Source organism: Micropterus dolomieu, linkage group LG07, assembly GCF_021292245.1.
Source record: "Micropterus dolomieu isolate WLL.071019.BEF.003 ecotype Adirondacks linkage group LG07, ASM2129224v1, whole genome shotgun sequence".
In the NCBI taxonomy this organism is placed as follows: Eukaryota; Metazoa; Chordata; class Actinopteri; order Centrarchiformes; family Centrarchidae; genus Micropterus; species Micropterus dolomieu.
Genome location: NC_060156.1, coordinates 22,203,793 through 22,226,355, shown reverse-complemented (window position 1 = coordinate 22,226,355; position 22,563 = coordinate 22,203,793). Strand labels below are relative to the sequence as shown.

At 39.5% G+C, this 22,563-nt stretch overlaps 1 protein-coding gene across 1 annotated transcript in view; it reads right to left on the bottom strand.

Annotated features, from left to right (window-relative positions):
• Window positions 1-47: 47 nt before the first annotated feature.
• Window positions 48-22,563, bottom strand: part of neb (nebulin) — a 69,531-nt gene continuing 47,015 nt past the window's right edge. Inside the window, exons 110-142 of the mRNA XM_046053130.1 lie at window positions 21,691-21,798; window positions 21,472-21,576; window positions 21,272-21,376; window positions 21,065-21,169; window positions 20,818-20,922; window positions 20,571-20,681; window positions 20,353-20,463; window positions 20,097-20,198; window positions 19,571-19,675; window positions 18,949-19,038; window positions 17,200-17,313; window positions 16,525-16,629; window positions 15,747-15,851; window positions 14,171-14,275; window positions 13,281-13,391; window positions 12,415-12,525; window positions 11,342-11,455; window positions 11,102-11,206; window positions 10,517-10,621; window positions 10,007-10,111; window positions 9,441-9,533; window positions 8,372-8,464; window positions 7,908-8,000; window positions 6,797-6,889; window positions 6,344-6,436; window positions 5,853-5,945; window positions 5,058-5,150; window positions 4,507-4,614; window positions 3,576-3,762; window positions 2,810-2,902; window positions 1,804-1,944; window positions 1,529-1,632; window positions 48-925 (exon numbers count right to left, since the gene is read on the bottom strand). Of these exons, the coding sequence (XP_045909086.1) occupies window positions 752-925; window positions 1,529-1,632; window positions 1,804-1,944; window positions 2,810-2,902; window positions 3,576-3,762; window positions 4,507-4,614; window positions 5,058-5,150; window positions 5,853-5,945; window positions 6,344-6,436; window positions 6,797-6,889; window positions 7,908-8,000; window positions 8,372-8,464; window positions 9,441-9,533; window positions 10,007-10,111; window positions 10,517-10,621; window positions 11,102-11,206; window positions 11,342-11,455; window positions 12,415-12,525; window positions 13,281-13,391; window positions 14,171-14,275; window positions 15,747-15,851; window positions 16,525-16,629; window positions 17,200-17,313; window positions 18,949-19,038; window positions 19,571-19,675; window positions 20,097-20,198; window positions 20,353-20,463; window positions 20,571-20,681; window positions 20,818-20,922; window positions 21,065-21,169; window positions 21,272-21,376; window positions 21,472-21,576; window positions 21,691-21,798 (3,585 nt within the window). The 3' untranslated portion in view covers window positions 48-751. The remainder of the gene's footprint in view (window positions 926-1,528; window positions 1,633-1,803; window positions 1,945-2,809; window positions 2,903-3,575; window positions 3,763-4,506; window positions 4,615-5,057; window positions 5,151-5,852; window positions 5,946-6,343; window positions 6,437-6,796; window positions 6,890-7,907; window positions 8,001-8,371; window positions 8,465-9,440; window positions 9,534-10,006; window positions 10,112-10,516; window positions 10,622-11,101; window positions 11,207-11,341; window positions 11,456-12,414; window positions 12,526-13,280; window positions 13,392-14,170; window positions 14,276-15,746; window positions 15,852-16,524; window positions 16,630-17,199; window positions 17,314-18,948; window positions 19,039-19,570; window positions 19,676-20,096; window positions 20,199-20,352; window positions 20,464-20,570; window positions 20,682-20,817; window positions 20,923-21,064; window positions 21,170-21,271; window positions 21,377-21,471; window positions 21,577-21,690; window positions 21,799-22,563) is intronic.

Genomic DNA, 22,563 nt, shown 5'->3' with positions numbered 1-22,563 from the left:
AGACTTTGCCAAAGGTGAAAATTGAGAAAGAAAAGAAGGAGGCGGAGTGCTGCAGGAGCTTGGTGTGCTTTATTAGCTACTGATTAAAGGTAGAGGACGTGCCTTACCTGGACCTAAATAATCGGAAGAAACAAGTCACACATTCTACTAGTGGCCAGCCTTCAGTATAAAGGAGGGAAGACTGAGGCTTGTCTCATACAACTCTGCAGGAGTGGCTTATTCATAGAGGAGGTAGATGGTAACTGACTCCTTATAAGTTTCATTATTTTAATAATTTCCCTTTTGCTCTCCATAGAATTTCCATTAAAGGCATAATTGGAACTATTTGAGCTCATTGCTTTTATGAGAAAATCCTCTCTCAGTATAACTCGGACAATTGTTTTTAATATAATCATACATATTTTGTGAACTTTACAAAATAGTGGGACAGAACGTATGTTAGTTAGTCTTGCTTTTCTTTAAACAACCTAAAATAGTCTGTCATTCATAGTAGCCATAGTATGTATAATCAGAAATATTTATATGTGTTATGTTAAGATGCTTATGTCACATCCACAGGCAACAGGGGCAGCAGCATATGAATGATAACAGACTTACTAACGAGAATTACAACACAATTAAAATAAAGTTACAGAGCTACAAGAAACTAAAAGATACACATTGCACTAAGCCACATTTGTGATCACAGGAAGACCAATCAGTTTGCCCTGTGGATGTGTCTCGCCCATTCCGGAGGGACGATGGGCGGGCTTTAAACTGCTTCAACGTAGTTGGCTGGCAGCATGCCGGTCTTGCCGGTGCGCTGCACGGTGCCGTACATCCATCCCTCGTCAATGGACTGCACGTTAACGATGACGTCGCCGTCCTTGAAGGACACCTCGTCGCTGTCGGCTGCAGCGTAGTCATACATGGCACGCACAGTTTTCTGCAGAGAATAAAGGAAAGGAGTCACTCGGGAGTATAGGAAGGGTTGGGTGAGTGCGAGAGTTTAAAGGATAAGGTTGGGTCACGCTGCTAGGAGGGATTTCATAATCTGAACATACAAAGGCCACTATATGAGGTGGTAAAATGCCGCAAAATGGATGGAAGTGTGTAATAACACAAGAAAACGTGGTGCAAGTCACAACTGTATGACAACATAAAGTTCCTTTTCCAATAGAAGATTTGAGGATGGCATGCAGATAGTTTAGTGTGAACTTTGCTTCAAGTTTGAGACAGAAAACTTAACAGCAGGCTGAAAGTCTTAGTTTCACTGCCCGCTGTGGCTAAAAGTTTCCAGTTTCACCTGTGACCACACTCAGCATCACTGATGGATGTGGTTAGGTGTGGTCAGAAGAAGCGTGCTTTGTTGCACCTCTAATGACACCCAACAGTGAAGTCACGGGATCCCGGAGAACACCTGTGCATCACTGCAGCGAGGTGAGAAGTTGACCCAGTGGAGGTCAGACTTTCAGGGGCAGTTCAGTTACTCTTTACGCCTTCCGTACCGGCTTGTGCAGTGCGTGTAAAGTGAATGTGTGTCACTAACCCCGGTGGTAGAGGGGTGTGAGGGGACGGAGGAGACTGTGGTCTGCTGGGTGGCTACTGATGATGACCTCTGCTGTACCTCCACCGTCTTAGCATGCTGGTAGCCTGCAGAGATTAAAAAAGAAACAACAGACTCAACAACAAGGCACAGTCTTATTATTAATACAATTACACTGCAGTGTGTAGATGCTAAATCCCGCATACTTAGTAAAATATCCTGACACGCCAATATAATACATCATGTTGAAGTTTGTTGTGGAGACTCGGGATCATTACCAACAGAGGAGGCCATGAAGCCGTTGCTATAGAGAGACATGTGGGGGTCAGCGTCCTGGGACACTTCAGACTTTTCATCAGCCATGCCACTCAAAGCGCTGGTGGAGCGGGAGTGCTCCTTGCTGCGACGCTGAGCTTGCACTGTCAGCAGTAAGATACAAATGGTTCTTTAAGACTTTATGTAAAACCCAGTCATATTATCAGATGTAACATTTGCATCATACGAGCTATAGCTGCTACAAATCTGTGTAATTTAACACATGGATGATTCTTTTTGTTGATTCAGTCTGGTTTCTCAGACTGCCCTAAAGAGCTGGGGGCCAGCAAGTCGCCGTGCCCTGGTTGTATAATATGCCATAGATGTATTCTTATGTAATAATATATCCTTGTGATTTTTTTTAACTCATTTATAAACAGTTTTAAGATCTTCTGTGAATGATTTGAACGTACAGTTAATAAATGTTGTAAAACAAACAGAGTAATTTACATTCAGCTATATTATACTTTATCAAGCATTTATCTGCTCATCTTGTTTACTCGATTGTTTGATTTTTTTTACACAGTGTAAGTTAATTGTATAATGTATTTTATTGTATTATAACAGTTTACTATTTTAGGATGCCCAATAACATCTGGCAAGGGGATTGCCGATGAAAACTAGCCTGTGGCTAACTCGGGTGCACTTACTTTTTGCTTTGAATGTTGATCAGTCTACATTGTCCCTTTTCAAATAAACAATAAAATAAAATAAATAACTGCTTATAATTGCTAAATGCGGTGTAAAAGTTTTATTTTAATAGTTTGGACAAGGTAACTCAAAAACTAATGGTCAGATTTCTATTCATTTATTTGTCTTTGTTTAAACATTAGAGCATAACGGGCAGATTGCTATAAAGCATACTGAGCCCATTCTTCAGCCTCCGGCCAATATCTTACAATTATTTGGGAAAATGAGGACAAACTAAATATGCAAAACTTCTTCAGACCTATGAGCTTCTCATCTCACCTGACATCATGTGCAGACTCCTCGACTGGATGTTGTCCTCAGCAGGGTCGTAGTCAAACACAGAGCCGGGGTTTGTGCGCCACACACGCAGATCTGAGGGCAAATACAGGATTGGTCAATTTCTAATTCATCTCAGTCTGTGTCTAAAATTTGCCCCCGTTTGTGCCTCTCATGTACTAGCATTTGAGTCATAGAGCTGGAGTATCTGGTGGATAAACCTTTGACCTTGATCTTTGAAAAATCTAATGAAAATCTTCCAGCATATACAGCTGTTTAGAAAGTATTTCCAGGATCCTCAATGGTTCTTCTGTCATTCCTTAAAAAATATTTGCACAATTAAGATTTTCAACCTGGTTCCCAAGTTGTGACTTCCTATTTAAAATATAGACAAGTATTACTAACCATTCTTATTTGGATTAGGGAATAGAGTTGCAACTTGGGAAGTGGGTTAAAAATCTATTTCATCGTGTAGAAATATTTTTTTCCAGATGGTTAGAAACGTCTGAGGAATCTGGATTGATTGTATTTAATTGTATTTATTGATTGTATTTAATTTGCTTTTATCAAGTAATAGGACCTCCATGAGCCAGTTTTTCAAACAATGCGGAGTATTTTCATTTAGTTCTTAAAGAATATAAACTGCCTTTCAATGCGGAGATTTGGATTTCTTCAGTTCAAATTTTGTTTAGTAGAACTTTAATGTCCATTTCTTTAGTTTTCAACACACCAAGTAATGAAAGTAATGACTGCATGCTTGTAGCTATACCAGTGATGGTCTCCTGGTCATGCTCAATGGCACGTCTCCTCTCCATCTCCACCACACGTCTCTGGATGCCACGGTAGTTAATGTCGCTAAAGTCCTGGGTGTTCTTCTTCACGCGCTCTGTCACCGGGTCAGAGGTGGTGGGAGTGAAGCTGCCCTTGCTCTTCTCAAAGTCCTCGTGATATCTCACCTGGAAAGCACCAATCACAACCACAGTAAGTGTAACCACAGTTTATACATGTAATGACCACTCTAGAAATATGCACATCTCTGTGACTTCAAAAGAGAATGCCATTAAATAATCCCCCTTATTGTGGTGTTTTGGGATATTTTAGAATGCAGTACACTCTGGGAATATTCTAAATTTTTCTTCCTGTCAACAAATCCCATTAAAAGACCCCCCAAAAAAAGTATTGTCTGAGTAGCCAAAGCCTGATATAGCTTATTTCTCCGTGCGACAGAGCTCCAAAAACAATAAGTCACACCAGCTCAGTTTAACATACACGGTCCTGCTGCCATAAATACCCACTAGAGCCCAAAATGTGTATTAATCCTCCGTTGAAAATAGTCCTCAATAAATGCACTATTTACTCCTGTTTGAGTAACGTTTTTCTAAAAATGTATCTGAAATATCTAAAATCTGTTTTAGAAAATTACTGAGCCTTTTATAAAAATAAATGTTTATATTCATGACCTATTTTTTTTTTTATCTTCAGTGGGAAGAAATCAGCTTGGGGCTGAGACCTACAGGGTAGGGACAGACATATTGTTGGTTCTGGTCTTTTCATGGGATTTGTTGACAAGAAAAGTAAAGAATAACACCAGCCTTACACTTTAACTAGAGAAGTACTGTAGTAGAAAAGTAAACTACCTGGGGTAGAAATAAAACTTAAGGTGCATAAACACAATTAAACAAACAACCAAAAGGTCTTACTCCAGAAATGATGCGCTGGGTCTCCCTGACTCGCCTCATCTCAGGTGTATCCAGAACGAAGGCGGCCTTGCCCTGAACCTGTTTACGGAAACTGTCAGAGTACAGCACCTGGTGGAAGGTGGAGGAAGAGAGGACACACAGTGAGCGTCTGAAAAGTTTCAAACCTGAAGTTATCAAACAGTAGCTGTTAACACACATGAGAAGAAGACACACACGTATTATTGGGATTTCAGACGAATGAATTAGCAGGGAGATTTTTATTAAGAGGTTAAAGTATTAAATAAAACAAAATTTATGTCCCAATCTTCAGTGGGAGGACGGCAGGGGAACAAGATGAAGTGGAGTAGTTTCAACAACGGGAGAGGTTAGCGGTGATGATGTGCACAGACACACCACAGCTGCTAGTATTAAACACATTTAAATAGAGAGTGCAGTGGGGAGAATTAATACAATTAACTAGAGCTGGGAGACAAGTCGGTTAGGAAAGGTTAACGTGGGGTAGAAGAATATTTCTTCAATAGAATATGTTCTTGCGGTGGTTCTGAAGGTACCGAGCTAATGTTTTCTTGGTTCCTTTTGACTCGCTCCATTTCTGGAGTGAACACCACAGGAGTTCCCTTGGCTGAACTGTCTTTATACAACACCTACAGGACAGAAGCACAGTGCCCCAAGGGGCCAATCAGACATACTGAACCATACACAGACCACACACCTATAGGACTGGTTTCATAGACCTGGATTAACCTCAAACTCTTAGACAGAAGATACAGACAAAGCAGTTTTCAGGAAACATTAATATATCTCAGGGAAATATTTGCTTTCAGGTGATGTGATTTGTTGCATTTAGGAATATATTTAAGCAGTGTCTCAGAAATTGGTCCTATAGTGACTCATCCTGGCAGCTCCTGTCAAACAGCCAGGATATCAGTTATAGAAACAAACATATGGAGAAACACACACACACACACACACACACACACACACACACACTCCTCGCGCTTCAGCAGGAGATCTAGCTTGTCATTTGCTGTGAAGTAGAAATTAATTAAGCAGCACGCAGCAGCTTTATGTGTGGGCTGCGGGTTAGAAAATACTGTATGAAAGGGGGTGTGGTGTTCATTCAGCTTGGGGGGGTTGATGGTTGAGTATTAAAGATGATTTGAAAGGGTGAGAGGAGAAAAGAAAAAAATAAATGCGCGGATGAGAGTGATAATGATGGCAGGGCTGGAGCTCAGGAAACTAGATGGAAGGAGGCAGGGGAAGTAGCAGACATGTTTATGATGGGCATTATTGATGGGCACTACTGTCCACTCTCAACAGTTAGGAGTTCAGTTTTGTTCCACTACCGAGCTGATGTGCTTCTGGGTTTGTTTCACCCGCTTTACTTCAGGGAGGTCCGGTATAGCTGTGCCTCGACCCAAAGAGTCCTTGTATTTTATCTACCCAACACACAGTTGAGGTTTAATGCAGAGACAGTGAAGGAAAAAATAAAGAGCAGATCAATCAGAGACAATTGCAGGACAAAGAGAGCACATCACCAAAAATCACAGCAGACACGAAACATGGAATTAAACACACCTGAAAAATGAAGAAGCAAGTTGTGTTAGAGACACAGTGGGGTTTAGCTGACCCCACGAGGCTCATTGGTGTTATATCTGCATAGTTGGTTTGATGTGACAAGCATTAACAGTTACCATAACACCACTAAACGCGTGGTGAAGGCTCAGGAAAGAGGTTATGACAGTGTGTTTGTAGGAGATGAAGAGTGAGGTAGACGGGCGGATGGAGGCAAATGAATGTACAGCACATGAGGTTACAGGGTCACTCTGTGGAGTACCGTGCTAATATTGTGCTGATTGCGTTTAACTCTCTCCATCTCTGGGGTCTCTGATACTGACGTGCCTTGTCCCACTTCTGCTTTGTATTGAAGCTTTAAATGAGACAGCACAAAAAAAGTCAAATATGGTGGTAACACACTCAAAGGCAGATTAGTTTAAAATTTAGGAGGGAAGGAAATACCAAAAATAAGAAATTAAAATAAAAAATCCAGGGATATGCAGACTAAAACGGAGTGGAATTATGATTTTGTGTAAATGTGAATTAAAAATCAAGTCATCAACCAAGGCTGGTAAAAACGAGTGATTTATGAAACATAGTTAGGATGGAGGAGGGAAAACCAAAACTAAAAACATGGAAGGTAATGTTTTCTAGACTTAAAAAAGTAGGAGAGGTCAGAGGATGTTTTGGGAAATGATTATAAGGGAATAAGATAAGGGTCCTTATCCTCTACCAAGCTGATATTCTTCTGGGTTTCACGGACCCGCTTCACCTCAGGGAGATCTGGTATGGCTGTGCCTTGACCCACAGAATCCTTGTACTGTATCTGCCCATTGCATAAGTTACACAGATACAGAGTAAGACAGGGACAAACAAGAGCCCAGTATGTACAATAGACACAGACACGTCCATCCATTCATAACAACAGCACACACTTTGGAACAACTGACAATAACACATTATCACATATTTCATTAGTAGTTGGGTTTGTTGGCTATAAGTAAAGTTGGGAGATTTGCACTTTCTGCTTTAAAATGTACGATACTTCATTTAGTTTATTATTTCAGGGTTTAGATATAATGACTTATCATGAGAGAAAAAATCTTACAGAGCCCTCAAAGTCCCAATAGATAATGAAGATGTTAACTTGAGTGACCAATTTATTTTATAGTAGAAACAAGAGCCATGTACACTATATTGCCAAAAGTATGTGGACACCCTAACATTACACACATACATTGTAGAGCTTGAATATTTATGTGCGACTATAACAGCCTCCAATCTTGTGGCTGCAGGAATTTGCTCCCACTCAGCCACAAAAGCATTAGTGAGGTCAGCTACTGATGTTGGGTGATGACCCCATCCAAAACCTTTCGGATGAAATGGAATGCTGAATGCGAGTCAGGCCTTGCGTTCAGGTCTCTGTTCAGGCCAGTGACTTTTTTCCACACCAAACGGGGAAAGCCATTTCTTTATGGACCTAGCAGGGTGTCCACATACTTTTGGTCATTTAGCATATTGTGAGAACAAGTTATTATCTCGCCAACATCAAACTGGGTGGGCAAAGAAGTGCATGTGTTTCAACAAGTTAACAAAAAAACATTTTGGGCCTTTAGGAGCTCTGTAAAATCCTACAATTTAATTTTTAAAATGTAAAATAAAACTAAAAAGTAACATAATAAGCAAGAAAAAATCTATGTAAAAAATTGGATTGAAAATGGCCATCTGAAGAGATTACATGTCAAGTAAGGTCTGGCTATATTCTCGGACACTAGATAGGGAGGAAATATGGAGGGAAGACTGGCTGAGGAAATGAAGGAGGGCAGGGTCACTCTGTGGAGTACCGTGCTAATGTTCTGCTGATTGCGTTTAACTCTCTCCATCTCTGGGGTCTCTGATACTGACGTGCCTTGTCCCACTTCTGCTTTGTATTGAAGCTTTAAATGAGACAGCACAAAAAAAGTCAAATATGGTGGTAACACACTCAAAGGCAGATTAGTTTAAAATTTAGAAGGGAAGGGCATGCCAAAAATAAGAAATTAAAATAAAAAATCCAGGGAAATGCAGACTAATTTAAGAAAAGAATAAATGGCAATTATGGTTTTGTGTAAATGTGAATTAAAAATCAAGTCATCAACCAAGGCTGGTAAAAACGAGTGATTTATGAAACATAGTTAGGATGGAGGAGGGAAAACCAAAACTAAAAACATGGAAGGTAATGTTTTCTAGACTTAAAAAAGTAGGAGAGGTCAGAGGATGTTTTGGGAAATGATTATAAGGGAATAAGATAAGGGTCCTTATCCTCTACCAAGCTGATATTCTTCTGGGTTTCACGGACCCGCTTCACCTCAGGGAGATCTGGTATGGCTGTGCCTTGACCCACAGAATCCTTGTACTGTATCTGCCCATTGCATAAGTTACACAGATACAGAGTAAGACAGGGACAAACAAGAGCCCAGTATGTACAATAGACACAGACACGTCCATTCATTCATAACAACAGCACACACTTTGGAACAACTGACAATAACACATTATCACATATTTCATTAGTAGTTGGGTTTGTTGGCTATAAGTAAAGTTGGGAGATTTGCACTTTCTGCTTTAAAATGTACGATACTTCATTTAGTTTATTATTTCAGGGTTTAGATATAATGACTTATCATGAGAGAAAAAAATCTTACAGAGCCCTCAAAGTCCCAATAGATAATGAAGATGTTAACTTGAGTGACCAATTTATTTTATAGTAGAAACAAGAGCCATGTACACTATATTGCCAAAAGTATGTGGACACCCTAAAATTACACATTACACTTTGTAGAGCTTGAACATTTATGTGTGACTATAACAGCCTCCAATCTTGTGGCTGCAGGGATTTGCTCCCACTCAGCCACAAAAGCATTAGTGAGGTCAGCCACTGATGTTGGGTGATGAGGCCTGACTTCCAGTCCATCCCAAAGGTGCTGGATGGGGTTTAGTTCAGGTCTCTGTGCAGGCCATTCAAGTTCTTCCACACCAAACTGTGAAAACCATTTCTCTATGGACCCAGAGGGGGTATGTCCACATACTTTTGGCCATTTAGTGTATTGTACAAACAATCTCATCAAATATCTATGTGTATCCACAGGTAAAAACGTTTGGGGCCTTTGAGGGCTCCGTAAAGTCCTATAATTAGTAAATTAAATTTGAATAAACAAAAAAGTAAAATAATAGCATGAAAAAATCTCTGTAAAAAGTTGGATTGAAAATGGCCATTTCAAGAGATTACATGTCAAGTAAAGTCTGGTTATATTCTGGAACACTAGATGAGGAGGGAATATGGAGGGAAGACTGGTTGAGGAGGAGATGAAGGAGGGCAGGGTCACTCTGTGGAGTACCGTGCTAATGTTCTGCTGATTGCGTTTAACTCTCTCCATCTCTGGGGTCTTGGGCAAAGCTGTTCCTCTTCCCAAATCCTCTTTGTACTGAATCTTTACATGGAGGAGGAATGAAAGCAGCAACCAGTGGTTAGCTTGATTTCAACTCCAGGATAATGAGGACTAGGAGCATGGTTTCATTTTCAAACTATCCTTGATTTAGTGTTGGAGACACATCAACAAAAACACACTGAATGAAACAAACATAAATCAACATTTAAAGGGACACATTTTGTCTGGACACTTCCACAACTACATGGTGCTGTGAACATAGTATTTAACAACACACAAGCTCTGCACTAATAAGTGTAAATGGTACACTATACAACAAAATGTCATGTGTTAGTTGCGTGAATTAAAATGCTGCTTATTTTACAAGGTTAAAAAATATCTGTTTGGTCCAAAGAAATGAGGGCTGCATTTCAGGGAGTGTTAAAGATGAGGAAAGAAAGTTAAAAAAATTAAGAAAAACAAAACAAATGTGTTATTAGAAAACACTAAAAAAATATATATTATGGAGTAGATACCAAGCTGAAATTCTTTGTATTCTCTTTAACACGAAGCATTTCAGGAGTGTCCTGTACAGAAGACACTTTGCCCTTTATGTTTTTAAGGTCAATCTGGTATTGAAGCTACAGGGAGAAAAACAAAAGTGCAGTTAAAATGTTTCACAATGATAAAGAGGTAAAATAAAAAAGAAGCAAACCAGTGCAGAAACTACTAGTTCATTTGAACAAAAAAAATTACCTTAGTTTCTGGTCAGGATTAGCTTGAAAGCAATTTTCACATAAATGCCTGAGTAAAACATACTATACTGCTTTGAAACACATAATTTACAGCTGGATTCAATTGAATCAGAGAACACCATACAAAATAGTATAAAGTATTGAATACAATACTTTACAGCAGACATGGAGACATATACAGAGCCACCAGACACTGGAAGAACTGACTTCATACTATAACTCCTACAACGGTCAAAGACATGTTGCTCTAGTAAGAAGCAGCATAATTCATCATTTACATTTATTACTTACAGTGCTGAAGTTCTTTTGGTTCTCACGGACTCTCTGCATCTCTGGAGTGTCCAGGACAGGTACATAGTGAGACATGGTCTTCTCAGCCTCCTCTCTGTACTTTTTCTTTTAGACACAAATGCAAACAGCAGGATTACACTTTAAAATATATTTATACAGTATTTTATAACTCCTCAGGTAATTGTTGTGAGATGTCTCCAGATTATTTTAATTTAACCTTTAACCAGGGGAAAAAACGCATTTTGATAAAATCTCTTTTTCAAGGGTGCCCTGGCCAAGAAAGGAAGCAGGACAGCAAGTCATACAGTACAAATATAAAACAACAAAATACAATCAAAACATTTAGCCTTTTCCCTATATACAAATGCAACAGTCGCAACCCACTATCAAACCAGTACATTCAAACTTCTATAAGCAGTTAAATACATCAATATAAAGCCATTTTATTCAAAAACAGTTACATTCATCTTTAAAAACCTCTGTAATCAAGGATATGAACTTCCCAAGAGGTACCAGTACCTCCAGATGCACAGGTAAGCAACCTAGAAGGAGATATTTTCTGAATGAAACTTTATGGTAATCTACCTGGCTGACAATGTTCCTCATCTGCTGAGCATGGATGATGTCTGGGGTGTCGATGACAGTTGTGTAGCTGGCCCTGTCCATCTCGGCGGTATGCTTGTACTTAGTCTAAAGAACAGAAAACAGTCAACATGACTGCAAAATATGCCAGAATTGGTCCAGATTATATGCATGTATGAATCATCTATATATTTCCCACCACGTCTGCTGAGAGCAAAAAATCAGAATCAATGTGATTCAGACCTGACTGAGGATGTCAGTAGCATTCCTGGCCCTCATGAAGTCGGGGGTGTCTGTAGCCAAAGCCAACATTCCCTTGCCCTTGATCTCCTGCTCCAGCGACTTCTTATACTCTCTCTGTAAATATTACAGGTGAGAAAGTGTATTAAATCACTGTAGTTGATGAAAGCAGACATGACTGTCAGATTACTATAAATAACAGGATTTCTACTCATTCATAAGGGTGGGGGGGAGGGGTGGACGTGGGGCTGCAATACCAAAACACCGAGGGAAACATCTAGGGGAATGGTGAATAAAGCTTAGAAGAAATTAGGATTTTTTTCCAGCAGGTTGTGTGTGAAGCTCCACTTAAAACTGAAAAACAGCAGTAGTTAAAGACAGTGTGTTAAAGCAAAATTAGACATTTTCAGTAAACCTGTTTTCTCTTAATATTCTATTACTGCAGTTTATTAAAATATCAACTGCTTTATAGTGCTACGTCTATCGTGCACTCCAAAAAATCAGCCTCACAGCATATCTTGACAACAAAATGAATTAAATTAGAATTTAATGAGTGACGTTTTGTACGCAGCTTTGATGCCACCTTGACCACAGCATTAAGCCTTTTTTTCTTGGTCCTTCTGTATTGTAGATGGGCTACGGCTGCCTGTCTAAATGCGCTTTAATATAAACAATCGAACAATAAACTAAAGTAAAAAATACAATCCTTTAAAAAAAATAATGCAACATGTTTCATCAAAATATCTGAATTTGAGGTTGATTTTTTGAATATTTATCTGACATTAAAGAAAGAAAGAATGAAAGAAAAGACAAAATCACAGGAAAATCAAATAGGGTAAAGGTCAAGTTATGCTTATGAGAACATTTTATAGACATCAGAGAAAGGAGAGTGCTGGAAAATTAGTGACGTCATCAAGCGGGGACAAGAGTCAAACTCAGCAGGTGCCCTTTTAGTATGAAGATGAAGCTTAGTTAAGGGGATGGGATTCAGCAGGTGATGCACCAAGAGCAGGATTGTGGGAAGGCCCTCGGTTGAGAGCGTGATGCTGTTTCCATCAGCTCTCAGTCAGTCGTACCTCACACAGGATATGAGTGGCATTCCTTGCTCTCAAAAGCTCCGGAGTTTCCTCCAGTACAGTTAGCCCTTTACCCTTCACTCCCTCTTCTAGATCCCTCCTGTACTCTCTCTACAGGATGGAAGAAGAACAGAGAGACTGCAGAGAAGGGCACACAGGCAGGCCAGGCCAAGGCGTACAGACAGACAGTAGCACAGTGGGCAAACTCTGTTGCTTGCCCTTTGAGCTCAAAGTCACCAAAGCTTCCAAAAAAAATAATAAACTTAAACAGGGACAGATTCAGAGTTTAGGTATACAACTGTGAAGATTGTTACAATCAGTCACATTTTTACAGAGAGATCAGAGACGTTGGTGACTTTGGCAACAATCCTGATAAAAGACTAGGAGAACCACATTTTATCAGAGCGTGGAAACAGAAAGAAATAACAACAATATCAACAAAACAATTCAGTCAGCAATTCACTTTAAAAACATTGCGGCATCATTCAAATGAATGCAGGCAAGCAGACTTTTTAACAAAAAGCTGTGATTGTGAAATTATGAGTCCAAGATGTCAATGGACACAGATATAAATAACATACAAACAACTACTTTGCTAAAAGTCATGCAATGGATAGAGAGAAGGAGATGGATGAATGTAGTATTATTAATAGTTTATAGCTGTGTAGTGAATCATGCGAACAAACAAACATTTTATTGCATGGGTGGACCTATAAGAAGTAAAGACAAAAGGACACACTTGTGGGATTAAAAGAAAGTGGTGAAAAGAAAGAGGGACTGTACTTGTTATGTAGTCTTAGTAGGATTATAAAGCATAGGTGAGGTAAATAGGGGAGGTTGTCAGGTATAAACTATCCTTTAGTTACCTCACTGGCTATTTTGGTGGCGTGTCTGACATGTATCATGGCAGGGGTGACCTCCAAGCCTGAGAGGTTCTTGCCCCTCATGTGGTCCTCAAAGTCCTTCTTATAGTCTTTCTATTGCCCGCAAAGATAAGACATGGGACAGACTCAGCTCAGATAACACCATGCAAGCAGTGCTGGTTCACAATGCAGTTACCTCATCCCAGATTGCACCATTCGCCTTACAATTACACCCGTTCCTGTATCTGCAGCCTTTAAATGTGATTATTTCTGCATGTGCATGAGTGCATTTGTGAAGTGTAAGAGAACGGAAGCAACTGTAATGTACGGAGTCTGGGGTTTGTCACGGTAATAATGATAATCAAAATAAATGTATTGTGTTTCTCCATAAAAATGTTCATAGACTGAGACATACTTTACCTTTACCATCCCTGCATCATGAGAGTAAGATTAAGCAGTCTATATACACAGTATTAGGGAACAACAATACGCAAGGCATTGGGTAAGTTTAATTTCAACACATTTTACACTGCCTTCTACCAGCTAATTCAGAATAGAAAACATTGAAGGACCACTAGTGCAAGGGACAATTTCCTGTGATCCGAATTGTAATCAACAACTCACAACATATTTCAACTAACACGCACTGAAACACATGTCTTGATTTAAAGGTATTAAAGGCACTGCAAAAAGGTTTTTCCAAGTCCAATATTAACAATACCCAGACATCCTACAAGCATATCAAAATACCACATAAGGCATTACAATACAGGTTAATATATAGCAGGCACTGAAGAATCTTCAGACTGAGAGAGAGGCAGGTCATGGAAAGTGAATTGCATCTGAAGCCATTTCAAAAGAGAGGAGACAGAGAAGACAGACAGGGTATTTACCTGGCTCTGCATGTGCTGGGCCTCCTTAGCAGTCACATATGTGGGTGTCTCGAAGTCCAGCATAGCCTTGCCCTTCTCCTTCTCATACTTCTCCTTGTATTTCACCTGGAACAGCCCACACAAATGTATTGTCAACTGTATTCAACAGACAGTAGCAGGTACATTATGTCTATGAAGATTCTCAGTCATCCAGGTCATAGTTATCCAACGAAGGTTAAAATCAAGGGCAACTGGACTTGGTTGAAGATACTGGAAGACGTTTCGTCCCTCATCCAAAGGACTTCTTCAGTTCTGACTGACTGGCAGGGAAACTCAGCTATTTAACCTCAGTGGGGTCGTCATCCCGGGTCATCGATACCGCTGGTTCGTTAGTGTTCCTTGTTTCTGTGACGACAGTCGTTACAGTCGTTAAGACTACCTGTGGCCAAGACTGAACGACCATCGTTGGTATCTTCACCTGAGGCCAATAGGTTACGTTTGTTGAGTTTCCTGGGAAGTGATGAAAGGACAGCATTGTAAGTGGGGGATAAGTGGTGGCGTCTTTCAAACCATCCATCTTCTCTGTCTAAAATGTGCACGTCCTTAAAAACGAGTGTCCTCTGTCCTTCAGATGTAAGTAGACTGCAGAGTCTTGACCTGAGGAGTTGGCCCTTCTGTGTTGAGCCATGCGTTTGCACAAACGTTCGTTTGAGGACCACCAGGTGCACATTTTAGACAGAGAAGATGGATGGTTTGAAAGAGGTGTCAAGGAAGCATCTACACCAGGGTTGAGAAGCCGTCATTGAACAGGGGAGGGGGTCTACGCCACCACTTATCCTCCACTTACAATGCTGTCCTTTCATCACTTCCCAGGAAACTCAACAAACGTAACCTATTGACCTCAGGTGAAGATACCAACGATGGTCGTTCAATCTTGGCCACAGGTAGTCTTAACGACTGTAACGACTGTCGTCACAGCAACAAGGAACACTAACGAACCAGCGGTATCGATGACCCGGGATGACGACCCCACTGAGGTTAAATAGCTGAGTTTCCCTGCCAGTCAGTCAGAACTGAAGAAGTCCTTTGGATGAGGGACGAAACGTCTTCCAGTATCTTCAACCAAGTCCAGTTGCTCTTGATTTTAACCTTCGTTGGACAGGTACATTATATTCCGGTTGCTGTTCATTTCAGTACGCTTGGAAAATCAAATAGAAAAATTGTAAGACGTGTTTGAGGTATGTATAAATTAATATTTCTAAAAAGATTCTGTCAGTTAAATCTTTGGCAGTTTTTGTTTTTAAATTGTGAAATAATTTTGACATTTGACATCTTTTATTTATTTATTTTGAAAGGAGTCATGTACAATATTAAACATAAATGTTACAATTTGATGAATTGTACCAGAGTAGGCTTAAAGTTAGTTCAACACCCAAATGAGTGTTATGTTGTCCCCAACTTAAATTATTAACAGATGAATGCAACATCACCATCCTGTCAGTGCAGGAAATGAAGATGTGATATGCAAATATCTCATTCACACAGTGTTTTTGGGTGGGCGGAGTGTTTGTTGACCCCCAGAGTCTGTACCACTTACATTGCTCTGAAGTTCAGAGGCCTCCTTGTGATGGAGCTGCTCTGGTGTGTCAGGAATCATATGGTAGTGACCCTTACTCTCCTCAAATTTCTTCTTGTAGCGGTACTACGGGGGAATTCCCAAGCAAGTAAGACAGCTCAGTACAGCAAACGAGAAAATGAGCGCCTGGAGTTTACTCCCATCCATTACATAGTACAAAAAAAGCCTCATGTTTTATGACAGAAACAAAATTAGTAACTTTTCTTTTTTTTTTTTTTTTTTAAACAGCTCTTAGCAATGTCAAGAAATATGACATGCTAACGAAACAATGAGTGAAAATTAAAAATGGTAGTTAATAATTGTGTGAAAAACTATGTAGAATTAAAGGAGAAACAGGGAGTTTTGTATTAAGCGATCATTAATAAAATACTAGGTTTGTATAAACTACAGGAGGAAGTAAATCAAACTGAAAGAGTGAAGGAGTAGAGGTTAAAGAAGGTGACTGTATGGGAAGATCAAAGGTCAAAAGGTCAAGAAGGGTGAGAAGGGTAAGGATCACTACCAGATGAGGTCACAGAATAATGGTGTGAATGATGGAGTTTAGTGCATAAATCCATGAGATGGTCAATAATCTGCAGCATGTTGATTGTTACTGTGGTACATGGGGTGACGGGAACACTGAGTTCAGACACATTTCAATACAAATCACAGAGATTGCACAGAGATTGCACTGAAACTGATCTGACTCTCAGCGGCTTCCTGGGTGGGAATGTAAGATGGTTAAAGGATGATGTCTTACGGTGCTAGACAGTTTGCTGGTGCTCAGGTTGTGCTGCATGGACAAAGACTCAGCCATGTCAGTCACAGGCTTGTGGATCTTCTTCAGGTCACCCTTGTACTTAACCTGCAGGTGTCGTTAGCAGACATACTCATAATTACAAATTAACATACACAGTGGGTGATCTTTGTAACTGATAATGGTAATTTCCTCAGATTATTAATGAGGGTTTTTGATAGATTTGGAATGAACCTTTATGACATAAACAGAAAAAACATTGTGACCCTGTTTCTAATAGATACACTGAACAAAAACTACAGAAAAAATAAATAATAGAGCCTTCAATAAATGGTAAGGTTTCGGGGGAATTAATATTAACACTTTGAGACAGAGCTGCATAGATTTTGAAGGTGCTTTATGCTGAATGGTAAGATTAGACAGACCTTAGCCATGAACATTTGTTTAGTATGCACCTTAACCATTAGGCTATCGGGACGCCTGAAGCTATGCTACTCTAACAATTCAGCAAACTTTAAGTGCATGCAGAGACATTAGAAGGCATCTATGAATTTGAAGTAGGAAAATGTCTCCAAACAGCACACTATCTCTTATCTGTGTAATAATCATCCTGTATCTGTGTAGCCTAATCTGTGTCTTGAAAGGCGGTTGACAGAATGAGGCCATGTAAGCACCTACCTCACTAGCCAGCACACTGGCATCCTTCAAAGTCTGGTAAATCTTACTCTCCTTCAGGTCATATTGTGGTTTCTTTCCTTTCATCTCCTTGTCAAACTTCTCCTTGTACTTCAGCTATTAGGGTGGGATACATACATATAGGAGTTAGCATAAGTGGTAACTGTTGGGGAGACAAAAAACAGTGGAAGATTAACAGACTCCATCTCAATGGAAACATTTAAAAGGATAAAATAATGTGTTTTTATAGTGTATAAAAAGGGATGAGTAATTAAGATTTCTTTAAACTATTTCAAAACTATTGCAATAGTTTTGTGTGAATAATTTAGACTGAATGCTTCTGAATATAAGCACTAACTAATTAAACTCTTTAATTTGTATCCCTTGTTATACAAAAAAAAACAACTGTGGTCAAAATGTGTATTCTCTAAAAGTTTTTATTTTTATTTTTATTTTTTTACATGCATCAGTTCATTTCCCCTTTTCATTCAGCAATCATAGTGTCCATTAGTCTTGGAGGGCAAGAAGGTCACTATGGATGTGTTCACATCTGCAGTTTGGCTACAGGCGTGAGAAGAAAATCCTGTTTTATATTTTATTTGAAGTTTTTTAACACCATTTTGTCTTATCAAAAATGACTCCACACATGTAAACATGTGGATCTATGGCAAGATTACTAACATATTGTATTTCTACATCATGACGGTGGTTCAGACCCTGCATTGTAACATTTTCAAATGCTTATTTCAGAGTTTATTCTGGCCAGGACACTCCTGTAAGAGAGAGTTTGAATCTCAGTGTGGCCTTTTCCTGGTAAATAAAGTTACATGTAAGTGCACTCAAAGGCTTTTTGTCTTTATCTTTATAGAGCAAATGAACAAACAGTTGGCTATGAACACAAATCTATTATGAATAACAAAGCAGTATCACAAAACAAATCAGTTGTTATTTGGGTCTACGCTGCAGTTTGCCTGGCAGCATTTGCAGCTATTAGAGGTAACAAACTTCATTAATAAAGCAATCACATCAGGGTTCTTCTCAATAAAACCAAACAGGTCAGCTGTGGAGACGCCCAAGGACACTGTTGTTACATCCAGATGTTTCCAGTTTGTGCCTTGATTCAGGTGGATTGTAGTTCACACACGTAATTAGCATGCATCTCTAATGAGTTTCAAGTGACAATTTGTGACTCCTATTTGATTTAATGGTTGGGAAACTTGCAAATACTTTGGAGTTGTTAAAGTTGACTAGGAGGGCCTTCAATTCACATTTATGTTAACACTACACTATGTGGTAACATTTCGTGCTCTAATGTGATCTAATCTCCTTCACACTCCCATTCTTTATGTATTTTAGGTGCATTTACACCTGTGTTTAAATCTGCAGATGAACCAGCTTTAAATAGAAGGTGAAACAAAGCAATATCCTTAAATAGTGTCATACATACAACATACAGTATTGGCACCAGTGCAGGGTTAGCAACACTTGTCTATGCTTAGCATTGAGCCACAGCTTCTCAGACAAACAAAAGAGCAGAGGGCACACACAATGCTAAACCGCACAGGTTTGCAAGACAAATCAAACTGATAACTTGATATTCTGAATCAAATCCTTTTTAAAAGTTCCTTATGACTTAAGGCTCAGCGATCCTTGCAGTAAAATCAAAACCAGTCAGTCAATGGATTGATTATAATAGAACAGACAGAGGAGACGGACAGCAACCCCTCAGTTTTAGGGCATGAACCTCCTTACATCACTAGTCACAGCACTCATTTTCTTAATGTGGCGCATCTGGAGGGTATCATAGGAAGCTGCTCCATGGAGGGAGGGCTTGGCCTCCACCTACAAAGCGCAGTGAAATGGAAGGATAAGAACACACAGACAAGGACAGTATGGAAGGAGACAGGAAAGGAAAGCGATGAGGAATAAGGAGAGTAAAGTGTAGAAGGATATAGGAAGAGGAGCAGTGTAGGTTTAGAGATAGGCTTGGGACATGTACAATGATTTGAGCAGTTAAACATGTAAATCTCCAATCACGGAGTCACAACGATAGATTAAGGCATGGATTATAATGCAGGATGGCAGTGGAAGCGCTATGAAAGAGCTGCTAGTTCTATCGTTAGGCCTACAGGACTGTTAAGCATCTACCACAGCAATACTAGTCTGCAAATATTAGCTTATGGAAGCTGAACTGACAATGACGGACATCTGACCTTTGTTGGTGTAATATGGCTACCACTGATTCCAGCCATCTTGTATGTAAAATAAATAAGGAATACATTTTCTAGGAGATGACTGTAACTGTAAGGAACCATTGGGAAAGCAGCATGGCCCACGTCTGTAAAAGACAGATGGTTGGTTTGGTTTGGTGTACCTGGCTGGTCAGCTTGGACACCTCAGTGGCCAGAGTGATGTCTGGGCGGTAGGCCAGAGAACCTCCACGGCTTGCCTCCTCACGGGCCTTGTCACGGTAGCCGATCTGATAGAAAAAATACCAAACAAGAATCAGTGCACTAAAGGCAGTGGGCAACCAAAGATGAAACAACAAAAAACTGTTCATTGTTGTTATTCAGTCAAACAGTGTTGATGGTACAGCAATTTTTCATTCATTTTCTATGGAAAAATGTGGCTTCATTGGTGGTGGAGTCATACCGGTGCTTTTGGGGACCATGCCAATGCGACATATTTCTTTCAATGCCATTCTTCTCATTAAAAGGTCTAATAACATGCAGTGAGCAGTTAAGCAGTGGGACATATTTATTTGTGGGTCTACATATTTTTATGGCTAACACTGGCAGTGAAAATCAGGCTTGTACAGCATATTTCTGCATATTTCTGCCTTTACATGTACAGGTTTTACTCTTTAATATACAAGTTTGATGCATGTACTTGCGGATTACCTCACTGATAAGTCTGGCAGCCTGGGTAGCCTTCTGTATGTCAGGACGGTCGACTACACTGGTGTAGTGAAGGTTGGCTTTGGCATCCTTCTTGTAGGAAATCTGTGGGGTTGGGCAGAAGAGAAGACAGAATAGTATGTGGTAAACTCTGACAATTTGTAGAGAAATTTGAGAGGCTGTGAAACTATTCCAACGTGGTGATTGTGTGCTGTAAATAAAATCGATACAACGTCATTTTTTTGCGGAGATGACTTACATTGCTCTGACACTTGGCCACTGACATGGCATGCTGAACATCAGGTGGAACAATCATGTTGTTATACACTGACTTGCCCTTTTCCTTCTCAAACTTAGCTTTGTACAATTTCTGTGAGAGAAAGAGAGAAATGAATGTCAAGGCCAGCCGTTCAAAAATACACCATGATTATAAGGTGGCTGTGCTCATTTTGTGAAATAAATGTAAGACAGTTGTACCCCGCTGACAAGCTTGTTCATCTCCTTGCTGTGAGCAGTGTCACGAGTCTCAGACAGGGTAGTGAATGAGCCAGACTGCATGTCCTTCTTACTGGCCTCCTTGTATTTGCTCTGAGGATTAAAATGAAGAATTTATAACACATGTATTGTTAAAGTGATTAAAAAAAGTTATTTAGAATAATGTCTTCTTAACCTGCACAAAATTCTTAAGTATACAAAAAATGATTGACTTTTTACTGAATGATACCTCTGATGCCAGAGTGCGCACAGCCTTGGCATGGAGGATTTGAGGAGTGTCCTGGACCGGCAAATAGTGGCCCTTTTCCTTTTCGTACTTCTCTTTGTACTTCACCTGGAGGGCAGCAAAAGAAAGGTTGTTTGTAAAGTTTGTTAAACACTCAGTGCTGAAGTAGTCTTGTTGTTTGAAATTACTTTAGATTATTTAGTATATATCATTTCATTAGAGATGGTAACAAAGATGTAGAAAAACTTACAGTGCTCGCCATTTCCGCATTTTTCATAGCCAGGAGGGTTAACTTGTCATCAACCACAGGTATCACACAGCCCTTCATCATCTCTTTGTCATACTTGTACTCAATCTGTGGGTGAATCAATGATGGCAAAAATTAGAGCAACACTGTTGGATGTTGTAAAAAACAAAAACATGAAATCACACATATGAAGAGGAAGCACCAACTTACATCACTCTGTTGCAAGGAGTTCTTGGCAGCATTGACAAAGTCGGGTCTGTCTGTTGTCCAGATCCACTTGTTCTTGGTGGCTTCATATTTCTTCTTGTAGTCAAGCTAAAAACGGAAAAGATTTGTGTATGTCAAGTTCAGCTTTGATCAGTAATGAACAGAAAGTGATATTCCCTGATACCGCCATTAAAGACACTTACATTGCTGATGTTCTTGTAGGCCTCCTTGGCAGCACGAATCTCATGAGCCTCAGGGTCCATGTTAATCTGGGCCTTGCTCTTCTCATACACTTCTTTGTACTTTAGCTGCAAGATGCATGAAAAACATACCATCAAACACAAAAATGTATTTCATATTATGTCTTCCTATGTCTCTGTAAAAAAATTGTTAAAAGTGCAGCCAGTCTGAGTGGAACTTACATTGCTGGTAATGTCCTTGACCTTCTTCATGTGCTGTTGGTATGGAGTGTCATAAGGCAAGGTGTATCCCTTGGCCTTGGTCTTGTTGTACTCCATCCTGTAGATGATCTGAGGAATAATCATCACCACATAGTTAGGAGCAATTCATAAGACAAAGAATCAAACAAACAAAAACATTAAACACTGACTTTTAAAAATTACACTTAAAGACTAAAAAGATGTAAAGACTGAAAAATCTGAAACTTACATCGCTGATTTTCTTGCTGCGTCTGTGGGCCTCATACTCAGGAGTCTCCAGAATAGAGGTGAACTTGTCCTTGGCACGTTCATACTGCTCCCTGTACTTCCACTGATGGAAGACGATGACGTGTAAACACAAGAAAGTTAGTATCACTCAAAATCATTTTGCTGCTTTAATCATTTGCTTTTATTCATGTGTATTCTGACAACTTGTCTTGCTTCTAATTTATGCAGCTAAAGTAAAGATAAGAACTGCCAAAGAAAAGGGGTGAATTAGTTCATGAAAAGAGATGTTGGAGTGTTCTTGAAAAGACAGGATGGACACTGAGTCACTTCATATGAAGATCAGTTGACTTTAAACGATCACTTTCATTTACTACACAATAAAACGACGTAAAAACTATTTGAACATTTTGTTTCCATTTACTGTTCTTCTTTTTCTTGGACAGTTCCCTGACAGTATATATGCAAAGTCAGAAAGAGTTGACTAACGTGTATTATGTAGCAATTCTCTGTCTAAAAATAATATTGTATGTCTAATGATTGAATTGGTGCCATGCATAAGTATATAAGACATGCTTCACGAAACATGCACAAACATAAAGGGTTATTTTATCAGATGAAAATGCATGA